The following is a 17,318-nucleotide window of genomic DNA, read 5'->3' on the forward strand; positions in this document are numbered from 1 at the left end:
ATTGTAGTGACCAAAAACATGAATCAACTACAATTGAACCAACTACAACTGTAAAATTGAGAAAAGAATTACTACTGAATTCTACTACTGAGTTACTGAAGCCACAAGGACAAGCTGCTTCTCTGTAGTGTGTATCAGGAAGGTCATACGCTTTAACTGTGGGTGATAGGGTCTGTAAACATTTGCTTGTGAATTTAATTAGAATGTGTTTAAGCTGTGATAAAAATATAACAAGTTTAAGTAGATATTTATCGCATTCCCGTGCTGTCAGCAAAATTATGATCTACTGAAACATATTTGAAACACATGAGACTCATTGTTCAACAAAATACATCAATTTCATGTTAAAACATTTCAATCGTCATTTAGCTTGAACAACAGAAAGAAAAATGATCAGTCATTGTTGGAATATAGGAGGTAAAGGCCAACTTCAAATTGAATAATGCACAACACATCATGGTACATTCCATTCACACCATGTGTGCACAACACATCACAGTATGTTCAATTCACACAATGCAGGTAAACAGGAACAGAGACTTACCTTGCACTCACTGCACCTCTGTAGCAATATGCGCTGACCCTCTGAAAGACTTTGGTCCATGTAGGTGCATTTAGCTACCAACAGAAAAAAATAATATTTTTCACTTTGTATTGAACACAAACCCAGGAATAAAAGGACCAAAAAACAAACAAATAAAAAAACAAGCAACTATTACAGTAAAATAGAACTGCATTACATTAAAAGTGCACTTTCATTCCATTTGGCTGACAGGGCATCAGTAATCTGATCAATAACAAAACTGAGTCATTTATGTGTCATTTTGTGCTCGAGTGACCTTTGAATGAACTTGCATAATTAATTCGGTCAATTCTATCAAACAAGCTACGGTACCAAAGGCGGGAGCAGAGAATAAACTTTGCTATGATGAGTCCGGCCCCGCAAACATAGTCCGGCCCCTGTGGGCCTCATCAACCTCGGCACCTGTTCAGACCAACACTGCAGTTGTGGGCCAGCGGGCAACAACAGCACAGGGTCCCTGGTTAGGAGTGCCGCGCCCAGCTCTTCAGCTCAACTAATGGACTTGAATTGATTAGTCCTCATCAAAGCCTAAAGCAATTACACGCTTCTGACAGAGAGTGCCTGGTCTATCTCCCCGACTGTGCACGGCTGGCAGGAGGGACCATGCGGACATGGTGGGGTGGAGGCAGGCGGGGGAAGCATGGTTGTTTTGCACTTACGTCGGCATTTCTTACAGCACGTCCCATCTACGTGCACAGGAAGCTCATCCTCGGAACAATTGGCAGGAGGACAGAAGATTCTCCGACACTCCACAATGCCGTTCTACGAGCCAAATATGGAAGTGGGCACAAGCAAGACACAGACCATTTATAAGACCACATGTTCCTTTACGGAGATGTATTCTATAAATGTATAGGTATCTAGGAAAACAGGGAAATTACCAGAGTTAAATGATTTTATAACAACGTTTCACTGTTTACTCTATACCAATTTACATGCATCACGTCTGGTTTTACATCATGCTTATAGTGAATATTAAATTTATTTATGCATCCCTTGGGAAAATACTATACTGACTATGCATTTATGGAGATGTATTTCTCCAGTGTGGGAAGGCTACTGGTCAAAGGGTAGATGTTTCTCCTTACCATGCAGGCACAGGTCCTGCAGTTCTCGGGCTCAGTCCAGAGCTCTTTATCTCGATACACCACATCACTCACACTGCATGTCCTCTCACAGTGACAACCTTCCAACTGACTCAGCCTGGACTCAGCATAGTTCAACTGCCACCCACACACGCAAACACATAGGCACACACACACACACACACACACACACAAACGCACCCCCAGACATACACAAACAAGACAAAGCAGTCTGCTTCAAAACAAAGACTGATTGAAGCTGCTCTCATTATGTTCTGCCCCAAGTGTTATTTTGCTTTATTTATTGTGTGCGTAATATGGATGAGGAAATGTAGGTTTGTCACTAGGTCATCACTCAATGCACCTCTCTTTACTGTAACTCAGAAACACGGTGGGACAGCACCTACTATATGTTCCTTTTCCCATATACATCTCAGAATGGTCTCAGGCTTCTTAAAGGAGAAGTCCACCAAACAGTGTGAAGAATTTCACATTCATGAAAATTTGTAAGCTATAAAGTCTCGAAGATTAGTCCTGTGTTGCTCGAAATAGGGGAATTAAACATGGAAGGTATACAACTGCCTACTGGAATTTTTGGCGTCTTCATGTTAAGCTACTGAATCACGTGAGAGCTAGTTCAGTGCTGCCCTCCACACTTTCTTCATGGGAAAGAAATGTATTAAATTACTGGCTGCTTCTTTCATGTTGCTGCACCATCTGCAGCCTAAAAGCACGAGATGAGAGCTCTCCATGTCATGAAAGTGTTTTTATTGATCACAGGGAAGGTCTAACAGAGGAACACTTCCTCTACGATGAACATGACAGTGCTCTTGACCTCCACAAAACTCAAGGTTATAGAACTCCCCAAGATAATATTGTTTCCCTGGTCTCGAGAGAAACAGGCATGGCTGCTGAATACCAATCTTTGGGGCAAAAGATTGATATCTTGGACATAGAAGGAGAGCAATGTCAAACCTCTCTGATTTTTCATTCACTGATGTTGCCGACCTAAGGCAACTGGGATTAAGACAGCTGGGATTAAGTCCTAAGAAAGTGAGTGTAGCGCCTACATTTAGTACAATAGTTTATTACATCTGGTTTACTAGAGCACAATGCCTCATCTGTGACTGGGGTGTTATGAGGCCTGTCATGATGGACAATTACATAACTGATTTAGAAATAGTATTTGAAACCTTAAACAATCACAACACAAATGTGTTGGCCATTAAGTGATACATTGGTCAGTTTCAAACTCTTACTCCTCCTATAGTGTGTGTGTGTGTGTGTGTGTGTGTGTGTGTGTGTGTGTGTGTGTGTGTGTGTGTGATGTGGTGGGGGAGGTGGTATGGGCAAACTAAGACCATTTTTTGAGGAACCAAGCTGTAAGTCAGTTTAGGACTTGCTTGGACTACCTTGAACATGAGGCTTTGCATGAGACTCACTGAAGGACCCATACATTTATTTTGCTAAACTTCACATTAATATAGACATCCACCAAGCACCAACAAACACAGCTAGCATCTGCAATTATCTCCCATAAAATCCTCATAATGTACACCATCAGTCTCCTGAAGGTTGTCTCACATCATAAATAAGACAAATAATGTGTGTGGATGTGTGTGGGGACAGCGCTTTGGCAGACAGGCACATCATTCTTCTCCACTATAAGTGTTCTTTGTGGATTTGCTCAGATTTCATTGAATCAGTTATAGCTTTTAAGGAGAACGTTGCCATCCTTTATGCCCATCATGCAGCTTAAAAGTACCTACACTTATTTGCAGTGGACAAGCCATTATGCTCTTGAGGGACCACAATTCGTCCTCAAAATGCCCAGAATCATTTTAAATAAGTCAGTTTTCTGCAAGATCTGCAGTTCAGTCAAATGGAGGACTAAAACAATGCTAGTGTGAATTTTAAATCAACACCATGATTCCTTGTCTTATAATATATTAATGCATTTCAGCTTTATATTATTTCTTCTATTTTTCACTGTATTTATCTTATTGTGTATTCTGTAATGTATTTTCTTTTTTTAAGTTCAATATAAAAAAAACTTTATATTATTATTATTATTATTATTATTAATAATAATATTAATAATACTACAGTAATAACATTTTAGCAGTCACAGCATAAAAATACCTTTAAATCATAGTGAGTTAGTACAAGTCTCTGTTATGAAACACAAACTATTCCTGAAGATGAATCATGCCACTGCCTCACCACTGTGAAGGTGGCATGAAGCAGTAAGAGGCAGTAAGAGGCAATAAGATGAAGATAGAGGCAGTAAGATGAAGATAGAGGCAGTAAGGCTTGGGGAGCTCTGCTGTCCCAGGCTGCCCTTCCTGCTTCTTAAACATTGCAAACTCATGCACAGTGCAGCAGCCTCTGCACATTGCTACTCACTCAGCCAGGACCAGGGCACATTTATTCATCCGCTATGCTGCCATGTCCTGTACATAAAAACCTGTACAGGATGTGTGATCACATGTGTGCCTGTCTCCCCAGAGCATGCATATTCTGCTCCTGAGCAAATGAGGTCTAGCCCATTAAAATGGAAGATGGGTTTTTGCGCGGCGCTTGGGTAATGCTCTTCGTTTGAGGACGTTTTCATGGGCTGATGCATTTTTAACGGCAATGTCTGCAAGGTGAGAAGATCCCTGCAGAGAGGGCTGGAAAGGGAGTCTGAGAGGAGCCCTGCGCACCTGCCCCAATCTCCAGATCACGCTCTGTGCCTCCCTAATGACAGAAGAGTGGCTGAGTACTGACAAACCAGCATGGGCTTGTTGGAGAGGGTCTGGGAGTGTGAAGGTGATAAGTGTGTTTGTGTGGGCATGAAGAGAGGCAGAGGAAGAAAGAGAGAGAGAGACAAAGTGAGGGGGGGAGGGAGCGATTACCTTTAATGTCATCTTTGCCAAAAGCTCCTGCAGGTCCATGATCCCTTGTACGAGGCTGAGGAAGTCACTGCATGTTGGGCAAGCTCAACAGAGCAAATGCAGTAATACAGAGTGAGAAAAACAGGAAAGAAAAAGGCCAACATAGAGAGGTGTGATTAGTGACCAGGGCCGGAGCACTCAGCACAAGTAGTCACTCCACTTGGTTGAAAACATGACCACATAGAGAACACATCCTGCTTCATTTACAGCAAACTGGTAGTGCCAGGCTTTCAGAGTGCACACATTTAGATGACATAGACACATTTAGATTATAAAGTCCATAAGACATCCTATAGATGCACTAGATTCCACTTCCAATTACCTAAATATGTGAAAGCTTAGTGTGTAAGCTTAGGTCAACTTACTGATTATGGGTCTCCACTAGGGGTGTCACAATTTCGATATTTAATCGAAATCGATCAAAATTATGTCACGATCTCGAGCTTCAAAGTCAAAAAGAGGATCGATGATCCCTCCCTCTAAGCTACGCAAGCACCCACATTACGTAAAGTAAAGCCTGGTTTATACTTGACACGTAGCGAACGACGCAAGGGTCCGCGCGCCGAAATGACGTAATCGCGGTGGCTCCGCCCATGCGCGAGGGCCTCATGCGCGAGGGCCTCACGCGCTGGCGATTCGCGAGGTCGTGCATCTTTCGAATTTTGTAATGAACCAAGTCATGTTTGCTGGGCTCATACACCTTTACAAGGTGGAATTAAAGCACTTGTACGTCACTTTCAAGGTCCATTTCAATAATTCCCAGCACGTTAATCCTAATTAAGTTAAATATTTATACATATACTCGTAATGATTCTAAATAATTAGCTTTTTTTGATCAATTATTTAATAGTTGTTTATTTTCAAAACACCCAATCTTAACGTCTTTACTTTCTCTAATGTTTCGTCCTGGAATTACAAGAGGCTCATATTTGTTAATGTAATACAAGGGAATTGTTCAGTCAGACAGCTATTTGTTGTGAAACGAAGTAGTTACAATTTCAAGCATTTTCAAGTACTTTAGCCTAAATTCCAGCACTTTTCAAACCTGGAACACAATGCAACATTAAAATTTGTCAGGTAAATGTTCCTTCTCCTGTTTTTGAGGGGTGTTTCTTTATACTGCCACCGCTACCGTCACTCGCGAAAGTATGAAAGGTCGCATCTTACAACTAAAGTGTTGCCCTCCATGTATGAAGACACTAAAGAAATTGTTTAAGAAATTTTGTAGGATAGAGTTTAATTTAAGGCTCTATTTGTTCTATTATTTTGTACATGACTGTTCCTGTATTTATTATTTATATGTTGCACTTTGCTGTTTTAATAGTGCACATTGCTGCTACCAAAAATGCCACTAGATAGCAGGTACCCTCTGTGACCTCTCATTTTTGTTATTATTATTTGTTTGTTTTTGTTGTTTTCCACTGAGAACAAGATTGTTACATTTATCTTATTTAAATTATTTAAATTTGACCATTAGTGCCTAATGTAGTGTATTACAGTTCACTTGTATCACTTTGCATCACTTATATCAAACCCACCTTTTGAAATAAGGTATTGTAAATTTGATTATTCAAACCAATGACTGACCATAGACTAATCTAAAACTGGCATAGGCCTCTCTGCTGTAAATCGAGAATCGAATTGTGCCCCTAAAATCAGAAATACAATCGAATTGAGGATTTAGAGAATCGTGACACCCCTAGTCTCCACCCTTTGTGGCTACAGTGAAAACATCAACAGATGATGCTGCTTTTCAATGTATATATCAAAAATGCATTTATTTGATGCTACTCAACCTATTTGAATCCAAGAATGGATTTGTGTGCCCAAGTATGGATTTGTGTGCCTTGAGCTACTCACAGTCATAATTATGGTGTGGTAGCAATGGGTGAATTCCCATTAAAGTGCCATGAGGGGTAAGGGTGGGTTACACATAGGAAAGAAAATACAAGCTTGTAATTGACAAAACTGAATTTCACTTACTGCGATTGAGGTTGGGACACTGCAAGATGTATCCATTTGGAGCAAAAACAAATTTGACATCTTGCATGATACCCTGAAAAGAGGTTGGAGAGAGAGAGGGAGAGAGAGAGAGAGAGAGAGAGAGAGAGAGAGAGACATTATAAGGAGTCTAGTGCTTCAACAGCAAGAAGTCCTATAAATGTAGTGCTCTGAACAGCTTTTTTCTTTGACAAAACTGCTGTTTTTGTTAGAAAACAAGTCACTTTCAATTACCACACCTTTCAAGATACTGTTCACAAACCACACAAGGCTAAACATGAGGCCAGGGATAACCTCTCATTGTTGAGACGCTGAATGAGAGGTAGCGCTTAAAACCTCCAGGAGAGGAGCACACACTGGTGCAAGAGCACACACACCGGTGCAAGAGCACACACACCGGTGCAAGAGCACACACTGGTGCAGGGGGAGCTTATCGGTCCTAGTGAACAAATGGCTGCCTTTGCACATTTGGTTCTTGCTTGCTTGTGAGGGGGGAACATGTTTCCTACTGAGAGCAAAATGTTATTGCTGTCATATTCCCGGCCCCGTGGTACTCATGGGTAGGCATTCTTTCTGTTGTTTAGGAGAGCTGTCCCAGGCAGCAGTGTACAGATGCACACTGCCCATTGGTGGGCTCTGCTCTCCTGCATAGACTGACTCAATTACAGCTCAGAAGGGAATGTATTGGACACTTCGTCACATTGCTTATTACCCTGTGGAGTGCAATATGTGCTTCATAAAAGATGAGCGATGAGCATAGAGCTAGGCTTGCTTGGGCCCCTTTAATTTTCTCAAAGCATGATATTGGATGCTATAAGAGGTTAATGAAGTGAGTCCAGGAATCTGCGTGTGCATCTGTACCGTCATTCGCCTGCCTTTTGCATCTGTTGCCCTGCAATTTACTTTACAGGTGTGCCAATTTTATTATTACTGATTCTCTGTGATTTTGAAATCTAACCAACCACAGACAGCTCAACTCTGATGGTTCATGCAGCACTGTTACATAAATCACCAGCACTCTGGGCCTTAAGCATAAACTGCACTTAAGAATACTGCAGTGGAAGTGACATAAGCTTCAATATATGGTGACTGTTTGAATAGCTTTAGATAATAAATAGGTTAGAAAACTAAACTTTTTCATAGGATGAGTAAACCAAGAACAGTCATAACCCGATATCTGTCTATAGGCTTCCGATAAAGGGAACTTCCTTATATTCATCAAATCATATTGTTTATATGGACTGCTTATATGACTACATGCATTTGGACTTGTTTCAAATATATAAAAACTCTCAAGGTATTATAAGGAAGGAGCAGTGATGCTCATAAAGCAACTCAATCTTCCCTGAGCAACACTAGACAGCAGCGTTTATAAATAAACACATCATAAGAGAAACAGAGATTGACAGCTTATGACAGTCTATCTGTAAAATGTGATTGGTAGTGTATGGTATCCTGCTGTTAACTCTGCTAATTTACAGAGAGATTTTGTAAACTACACAATAAAAATGTTGGAGGTGAAGAGGGACTGATCGTGCCTCACATCAGAAGGTCCAGAAAGAACCTCAGCAGAAAGGAAGATCCTGAATGAGCCAAACAGGACAGGAAGTAGGAACTAAAACACGGTAGAAGCACCTACTGGAATGACATCATAGACTTAGACATCATGCAGGAGGAGGGAATGAAATCATAGACTTACATCATGTCAGGTGACTCAGGGGCATTAAAGTCAGAAGTATTGAAGAAACTTAAGAAAACTGTTACATGCTGACTTGACAAAACACTGCTTCCCCACACCATAGTATCAGCAGGCTTATCAGCTACCTCTGAAAATCAATATATTACAAAGATCAGATACTAAACCTTAGTGTGCTGTGAAATGCTGACTCAAAAGGTGAGGTAAAGTTGCATCTCATGGAATCATACATGCGTTACAAAAAGCAATGCAGCACTGAGAGGGGATGTAGAGATAAGAGCTTCCTGTGTGTGCACATCATTTATGATCTAAAAGCTGCTCTGTGTGCGTGCGCACGCGTGCAGCCCTGCTGTACCACCTCTCTGAGTCTTTTATGGCAGTGAGGCAGCATATGCTACACAAGCATGTGAGTGATGCTTTGTTGAGGAGTTTGAGGATTTTTTCTGCATGAGAGACCCGCAATGGTACAACACTTAATAAACAAGCAAGATCCAATTTAGAAATGAAATTCAAATGTTAGCAGCACCATTATATGTTATTTCTCAGGCCTCTGGAATGTGATCAAACACACGAGGTGGTGAGGGTTTTATTCAGTGTTCTTGGGAGATCCTCAGCTAGCTGCCTGTAAGCCCCGGGCACACTGTCTGCAGCCAGTATATGGTTAGAGCTACTGCATGGTCATGATGTGTCCAATGTGTCACAGGAATAACACCTCTAGAATTTAAAACCAGTAGATAGGACCCAGTTGCATTGAACAGCGATACAGTGTGGCTTTCTAATTTGGCAGCTGCATAAAGCACAGATGCCTTTGATTTGTGCCATGATCACCTGTCTTTACGATTTCCATTATAAAGTCCTGCTTCCTGCAGAGTTATTTTATTACTGCAGAACTACACATTATGACAGACATTACACACTTTAGCTTCACAACCACAACAGGCTATTCTTCAGGCCATCAATCTAATGCCATGGTTGAAGGTGAACCAAAGATTCTGTGCTCTACAGAATCACCCTGCATGAAAAATGTATGAGAGGCAATGAAGAGGCTGTCCTTACATAGAATGAACAGAACAATGCAGGTGAAGGGAGACAGGCCTGGAAAATCAAGGTAAGAAGAACACAGGGAATGGGGGAGGCAGATTTTAGAAGAAGAAAGTAAAAGATGAGATGAATAACCAGGGGTTGGCACAGTGACATGATCCACAGCTGACAAGACCACAGCTAAAGTACGGCCACCCTTTCTTCTTGCCTCCAAAACTCCTCATTTCTTACAGGCTTGGCAGCTGATGCCACCTCCAGAAAGTATGACACACTGGCACATCATCCACACGAAGATGATCATTCTTATTGTGTCAGGCTCCCAATGTACTTGCAAATGTATTTATGTATTTATGAACACACTACCAATTCATTATAATCTTTATTTCAAACAGCAGCACTTGAGAGATTAACACGCTTATGCACATCAGTACTAGTAACACGAGCTAACACTGAGAGTACAGTCTGACCTGAATTTAAGCAGAATCAAATTTAAATCTTAAGGATTATATTCTACTCTGTCACAGCTAATTTAGAGCTCAATACTTTACAGCACGTAGTGGCATTTTGTGCTCTGCTTTCTCTAGCAGTACGCAACCTTTTGTGGTTTATGTAAAGCCTTGTTCTATTTGAATTAGCACCAGCACATATTAAGTGAGGGATTTGGTACTCTTACATTTTCACCTCAGTACTCAGACAGAAATCTCATTATGGCTTACAGGCATAGAAGAGGTAGTTGAAGTCATAGAAACAGAACAGGGCACCCTATACAAAAATATATAGTCTACACCCAGTTTATTAGAGTTATTAGTAAAATCTTGTAAGTGTAAAATGACCATGAAGTCCATCCTTTACTATGGATGGTTTATGCTAGGTTTATGCTTCCATTTCTTCATCAGTGATTGGTTTCTGACCACAGAACTGTCACTGCTTGGTTGAGGTGGCCTTCCACACAAAAATATCCAGCAGACAGCAATGACAACACTGATGTCCCCGAGACCTTCATATTGGTCCAATACCCACAGCAATATCGGTACTACTGCTATGTTGAGAATGGTTTGTTACCCAAATATCTGGAATCCAGTGGTGCTGTTGTGAGAGACTAAATAACGATGATTAGGGCACAGGGTGACTGACAAACTGAATGGCCACCTGATGAGCTGTTGTCTGCATCTATGAAATGTGCCTATGAGACAGATGCACCTAATAGAATATCACTAATAAAGTGGCTGGAGAGTGTTGCTGCAGGACAGGCACTGGCACAATAGCTGTTTCATAGCAACCAGAAAACCACAATCTCAAAAAATTTGCAGAAATCATAAGGAGCAAGAGGAATTTAATTGGTCTGTATTACTTTGACAGTGCATAGCTCTGAATATGACTTTGCTTGGGAGAATCCCTACAAATCTGGTTCTGTGAGACCATACTAGATGTGATCTCTTTAAATCACACTTGAATTCTCCAAGGTTACATAGTGTGTTCTCATGGTGTTACATGACTAGCCTGCTCACAAATGCCTGCTCTCTTTTTAACCTTTTCTGCTGTCAATTCTAGGCCACTACACCACTGTAACTAGGGTTACAGCTGTTAAACTCAGGTTCTGAGAATTCCGAATTTTCAGTCTAATGTCACCAGATAGCTAGTTAGACCACTGACAATAGTGCCACATACCATTAACGATTTAACTTCCTTCATGAGTGTTTTTTTTTTCCTTTTGAGAAACATTTAATCAATTCCAGAACCATTATTACACAACTTCTGAAAGAAAAGGCAATACAGTCTATTATTAACCAGTCCGGTACAACCTTGTGCGAGTCACAGTGCAGCTGATTAATTAGCACAGTTAGTGTCACTCCCAAGACAGGACATTCCCAGCCTGTCTCACTCATCTAAAGAGCTGGAGCAGACTCTGATCACCCCAGGCTCTCTGCACAGAGTAACCCAGCAGCTCAACAGGCAAAAGGCTTGCAGAAGTTGGCCAATTTATACACTTCTGTGACAGCAGTCATCAGACACAGAAAAGTATTTATATAACAAAGCTTTTTCTTCTTTCATAAATCAGATGAATGTTAAGGAGAAATACTGAAAACTTTCTGATTGGTCCTAATGGATCTGACAAACTTTATTATTCTATATTTTGTATCTTTTTATATTACATACTAAAAATGAAGTACTTGTTTTTGTAAGAATCACAACGAAAACTGTAAGGTACAAGGTGTATCTACTTGTTTCCTGTTTGGAATTTCAGAGGAATCAAAATCATGTATATATTTAGCAAGCTAGCACTGAGGATGCAAAATAACCAAGTACTAAAAATATGACAAAAGAAGGAGAAGGTATCCATCCCAAAGCTTTAGTTTGAAGTGCAAGATCTAGCAACAAGATCAGGATCAGTTTCCTTTAAATTCCCAGGTAAAGGGTCACCAAATGGTGCATTTTCAAACAGATTTTCAAACAGATCAGCTTCCCATGACTCATACAGACACAGAACCAAGCAGTGATTGTTAGAGAAAAGTTAAATCTCCTGAAATGCTGGATTTTATTGGTTAGCACAGTGGTTCCCAAAGTGGGGGGTTGTGCCCCCAAGGTGGTGTGTGGAGCTATTGCAGGGGGGGCGTGGAGCTTGGAAGTAAACACACGTGCACATGTGTTAATATGGGGGGGGCAAAAATATTCTCATCTACTCATCTCATACTTTTATTAACATATAAAACACTGCATGGCTTAGCTCCAGAGTATCTTAGTGAACTTATTGATCATTACAATCCAGCACCTTTACTTCGTTCACAGGATGCAGGCTTATTAACTGTTCCTAGGATCAAAAAAGATCACAGCAGGTGGAAGAGCCTTTTCTTTTAAAGCTCCACATCTGTGGAATAATCTTCCTGCCTCTATTCGGGACTCACAGTCTCAATGTTTAAAACTCAACTAAAGACTTATCTGTTTAGTTTGGCCTTTGAATAATCTGTTACATATTTACCACATCACATATCTTTCTTCTCCGAGGTTCACTTGGGGAGTAACACTGCAGTCGGAGCCTACAATTCCAGTATCATCGCTCCGACACAGAATGAAAACCTGGCGTTCATCATAAGACATTTACATTGACAATATCAACACCCAGAACTTTCATTGTAGTTACCTTATACTTAGCCTGATTGTGTGATTTATTTGTAACTTGTGTATTAGTCTGTATAATTTGTTTTTGTATAATTTGTGTGTTAACGGGCCGCCCAATGGAGGATGGGTTCCCTTTTGAGTCTTGGTCCTCCCAAGGTTTCTTCCTATTCCCCACCATCTAGGGAGTTTTTCCTTGCCACTGTCGCCTTTGGCTTGCTCATTAGGGATTTGGACCTTTTGTATTGTTAACCTTTTAAATCCTGTAAAGCGCTTTGTGCTTTGTGACAACATGTGTTGTGAAAAGCGTTATATAAATATATTTGATTTGATTTGATTACTAAAGAGGGGCACGGAAGAAAAAGTTTGGGAACCACTGGGTTAGCACATATTCCTGAATAAAACTTTATTATTCTGTTGGGGTTTTTTTTTTTTTTGACCTTCAAGAAGTCATGTTAAATGGCATCATGATTCTTGGTTTAGTTGCTGTAAAAATAAATAAAATGCATTAGTGCTAAGTGTTTATCCAGGTTTTAATCCTATTTTTTAGCAGAGCAGTGTTTTGATAAGAGCTTTTCAGTGACCCATAGTTAATGAATTTGTTCTTTAAATTTTGTACCTTGATACACTCTTGTTTGGAACCTAAATCCAGTTTTAGTAGAACAAGGTGAATGGCAAATTAGTGTGAATGTTCTTGAAGAGCCCCACATGAAGCAGCTTCTTTGAAGTACAGAGACAAAATAGAGGCAAGAAAACATTATGCCACTTGCTTACTGCTTACTATGGACATTATCAGTGAGTTGCCTCTACATGCAGGTGAGTGAGAGTTGAGTATTACCTTGAAGAGGCCATGTCTGTGGCTATGCTGGCCAAGCCATATTCCACTGCCTGCTGTCAAATCCATCTGAGGAGGGTCTATCACTCTCTCATATATCCTGCCAAAGACCCACACACACACACACACAAATGGTTAGAAGTGCTGTATTTACAACTCTCTTCTATCCCTTGTAAATGACATACATACACATCCAAGACAACACAACACAATTGTCAACAATCAATCTTCATCAAAAGCTGTTGAGCAGGGTGGGGAACAGTGACATGGGGAGCCTGGACTCAAACTTCAAAACCTTCAAATCCAAGACTGGGCAGAAACAGTGATCCAGTGAGTGTAAATAATGTTGAGTAAATCCAATCGTGAGAGCAGTGTGTGTATGCATCTCTCCCCCCGTCAGCTGAAATGGGATCCAGAGCAGAGGAGCTCTCTTCTCTCTGAGTATGACTGTCATGCATGAGACAGACAGAGGAGGGGGGGCAAAGATATTGATATCTTCTCATACTGACTACAAAAATCCCCAATACATAACACAAAGCAGGTCTGGCATTATCAAACACCAACATCCACAGAGCTTTTCACCTGTCAGCTCCCAGCCCCACAGTTCAGTGAGCCCTTCAGTATGCCCTCTACCAGAATCAGAGTGGAAAGGCATCTTTCAAACAGACAGATCTGGGGAGGGTTAATCAGGTCAGGCTATAATGTGTGAAAGGGTTCAGCTGGTTAACCAAAGGGGAATGGCAAGCGTTTTGCTCCCCTTTCGGCTTTGTTCTTATGTGGGTTGAACGTATTTATACTGTCAGCCACTGACTTTGTATTGTGATGTGCACTGCATTCTAATGACACTGTATATCAGTGGTTTATTTGAAGTCATGTTACAGTAGAATGGGCTTGCCTGGAGGTGGGACTGGGTTTCAAAATCAGCAACAGCAAAATTTGCATAAGGGGGAATATCCTGTTCCTTAGTTATGTGTTTAATACGGGTTTGTTTGCTTCCTAATAGTCTAGACTCCTATGGCTCATCATCAGCACGACAGCATGTGCTCACAGCTCCCTTGCAGTGTCACTGAGACAAGCATCCATTAGCATGCTAATGCAATTACACGAGTGACATTCACGTAGGTTCCTATGAACTGTGGTCCATTAAGAGCTCGTTTTAGATGCTTACCCTAAAGCAACTTCAAACCAGCTGTGCGTGTTCATAAGCAGTGGATCGATATGGCTACAGATGACAGATGAAAGCTACAGATGATTTCTGCTTCATATATATATATATATATATATATATATATATATATATATATATATATATATATATATCAAGAGCTGCAGGATCCAATGATGTTTGCTCAAATGTGGAGCAATGCAGCTTAACCTCTGTAATGTGCTTATCTCCTTAAAGATAGGAAGATAATGTATGATACATGTGAAACTAAATGGAAAAGAAAAAGAAAATTATACGATGTTTTGGCAGGTGCAGTATGACCTCTTCAAATTCAAAGGCAGTTTAGTACCACAATATGCAAATGTTAATTGAAATCTGTACAGCATTATATAGTAATCAAGAGAAAGGCACTATATAAATAAATTATCGATATTAGTAATATTAGCATTAGTAGTAATAGCAGCAGATTCAGCAATAGTGGCAGTATCAGCAGTAATAGTAGTACTTAGTAAAATCACCTGTTAGTGTCTGTATCTAAAATCGCCGTTAGGCCTACTATAGAATATACCAGTAGAACATGCAATACTTTGATGCATGGCAGGTGTGTACATCAGTACTGTGTTATATTTACAGCATACTGGTAAGTATAGTACACTGACTAGTGCACCAATTTCTTCTTGCTTTCTATGTGGTACTGAGCAGAATTGAATTCACATGTTAACTGGTTAAACATAAGGTAGGGTAAGCCAGTGTGATACCCTGACAATTGAATAGGAACCAGTTACAAAATAACTGTACTTTTAAACCTGGAGTGGCACTGTAATACTTCACATTTACAGCCAGTGGTGTAGCTAGATGTCATCAGGTGAGTAACGTTTGGAGAACTGGTCAAAAATTAACATTATACAAAGAGAAACAGTGTCCAGCTCATTTTTAAAACTGTTCATGAATTCAATATATGTATTTATTTTTTATTTTTGGCTTTTTCTGTCAAAATGTTCCAGTAGAACAGTGAGGAAGGAGGATGCAGGAAACAAGAGTAGCACACAGAGTTCAATTTATTACAGGATATACTGAACAACAATAAAAACGTAAATGAGGAAATGCTCCCACACTGGTTTGAAATTCAAGCTCACCTTTCTACATATTTTTTCCAACTCAGGAGCTTTTCATCGGCAGGGCTCGGTGTGCACTGACTCTTTCACTGACAGGAGAGTTAGCAAAAAGGCTGCTGGTGTCCACTCACAGGTGCAACCGATCTTAATTACCCAGTGGTTCTACTGGGGCATCGCTCCGCCTCACAGATAACCCTAAGCCATGCCCATGATGCCACACACAGCAGTCCCAGGAACTTTTCCTTCCAAACTAACAATTTGTTATGACATTTATCATCCTCAAGCTGCAGCTTAAAATCTTTAGTCTCTTTATAACTAAGACTAAAGTGAAATTCAGTTTGTACATAAGTGTGACGCTGGGCGGCGGCAGACGGACGAGACACAGAGTCCTTGTTGTGACAGACGTCACTTTTATTCTCACACTTGATTGCACAATAGCGCACGATAAACACTCAAACATACAACACGACGTATAGACTTTAGACAACGACGAGCACAGGACACTGCGCGAACGCACATTAAATAGACAAACCACATTAGCCCCAAGTGATTACGAGACGATTCACAGGTGAGACAGATTATCACTTGACATAACCATAACCACAGAGAACCACTGACGCAGACAAAGCACGTGGACAACGTCAACACACGCCCAAAAGGGAGGGGCCGGGGTCCTCAACGTGACAGACGCCCCCTCCAAGGGCACTACCCGTCCCGGGGTGCCAACAGGACCGAGTGCCCCGAACCCACGACGATGGGTGGATCCGACACGCTCAGTCCTGCGTCTGGGAGGTGACCGCCCTTGGTGAAGCGTCCGCCACGGACTGCCTAGAACACCCTCCCTGGGAAGATGGGGGAAAAGACGGGAGACACATTAAACGGAACATTCACAAACACACACACAGGCACGCTTACACACAGTGGCACGAGAGGGAAAAATGGGTTAGGCACACAAATGGGGAGACTAACAAACACTGGTACACACAAACATGAAACGGGCCCAGCTACGCGCCAGGAGGAGAGCAAGGAGGGGAGAGAGACCGGGAGCTGCAGGCGCTGCAGGGGTCGTTCCTCCTCCAGCCGTCGCTGCTGACCCTCCGCTGGGTGCAGCACGACTGGCGGACGTGCCAGGTGCAGCGCGGCTGTCGGACGCGCCAGGTGCAGCACGGCTGTCGTACGCGCCAGGTGCAGCGCGGCTGTCGTACGCGCCAGGTGCAGCGCGGCTGTCGTACGCGCCAGGTGCAGCGCGGCTGTCATAAGCACCTTGTGGGCCGCAAGGGAGCTCCTCCTCTGTGTCCATCTCCTCCTCTGTCCCCTGGCTCCACTCCATGGACTGCTCCGGGTTGCCACCCCGGGAGCAGTCCATTGCACTTTCGCTGGAGCGGTCGGAGGATGGACACCTCACCGAACCCCCTTTCCTAGTCCCGGCTGTTCTCTCCGAGGGGAGCGGGCTCTCCTCCTCTCCCTCCGAATAGGAGCCTTCCTGCTCCTCCCAGTCTTCCTCTACGGTGGGAGAGGGACCTACGGGCGGAGGGAGGTAGTCCTCTTGCTCTGACTCCTCCTCCTTGTCTTCGCCGTAGTCGTCGGGGACCGCGTAGCTCACCGATGGGAGAAAGACCTCCCCCTCCTCGCCACCGTGGTCGTCGGTGGAGGCGTCGCATACCGAGGGGGGATAGGCTTCCTCCTCCTCGCCCCCGTAGTCAACGGTGGAGGCGTCGTAATCCGAGGAGGGGTAGGCTTCCTCCTC

General features: G+C 42.1%; 1 protein-coding gene across 1 annotated transcript in view; it reads right to left on the reverse strand.

The window, feature by feature from the left end:
• Window positions 1–17,318, reverse strand: part of LOC143527817 (protein kinase C-binding protein NELL1-like) — a 216,908-nt gene that overhangs the window by 126,912 nt on the left and 72,678 nt on the right. The window contains exons 5-10 of the mRNA XM_077023124.1: window positions 13,295–13,391; window positions 6,588–6,660; window positions 4,566–4,648; window positions 1,672–1,806; window positions 1,243–1,345; window positions 545–618 (exon numbers count right to left, since the gene is read on the reverse strand). Of these exons, the coding sequence (XP_076879239.1) occupies window positions 545–618; window positions 1,243–1,345; window positions 1,672–1,806; window positions 4,566–4,648; window positions 6,588–6,660; window positions 13,295–13,391 (565 nt within the window). The remainder of the gene's footprint in view (window positions 1–544; window positions 619–1,242; window positions 1,346–1,671; window positions 1,807–4,565; window positions 4,649–6,587; window positions 6,661–13,294; window positions 13,392–17,318) is intronic.

Source organism: Brachyhypopomus gauderio, chromosome 12 (genome assembly GCF_052324685.1).
Source record: "Brachyhypopomus gauderio isolate BG-103 chromosome 12, BGAUD_0.2, whole genome shotgun sequence".
Classification (NCBI taxonomy): Eukaryota; Metazoa; Chordata; class Actinopteri; order Gymnotiformes; family Hypopomidae; genus Brachyhypopomus; species Brachyhypopomus gauderio.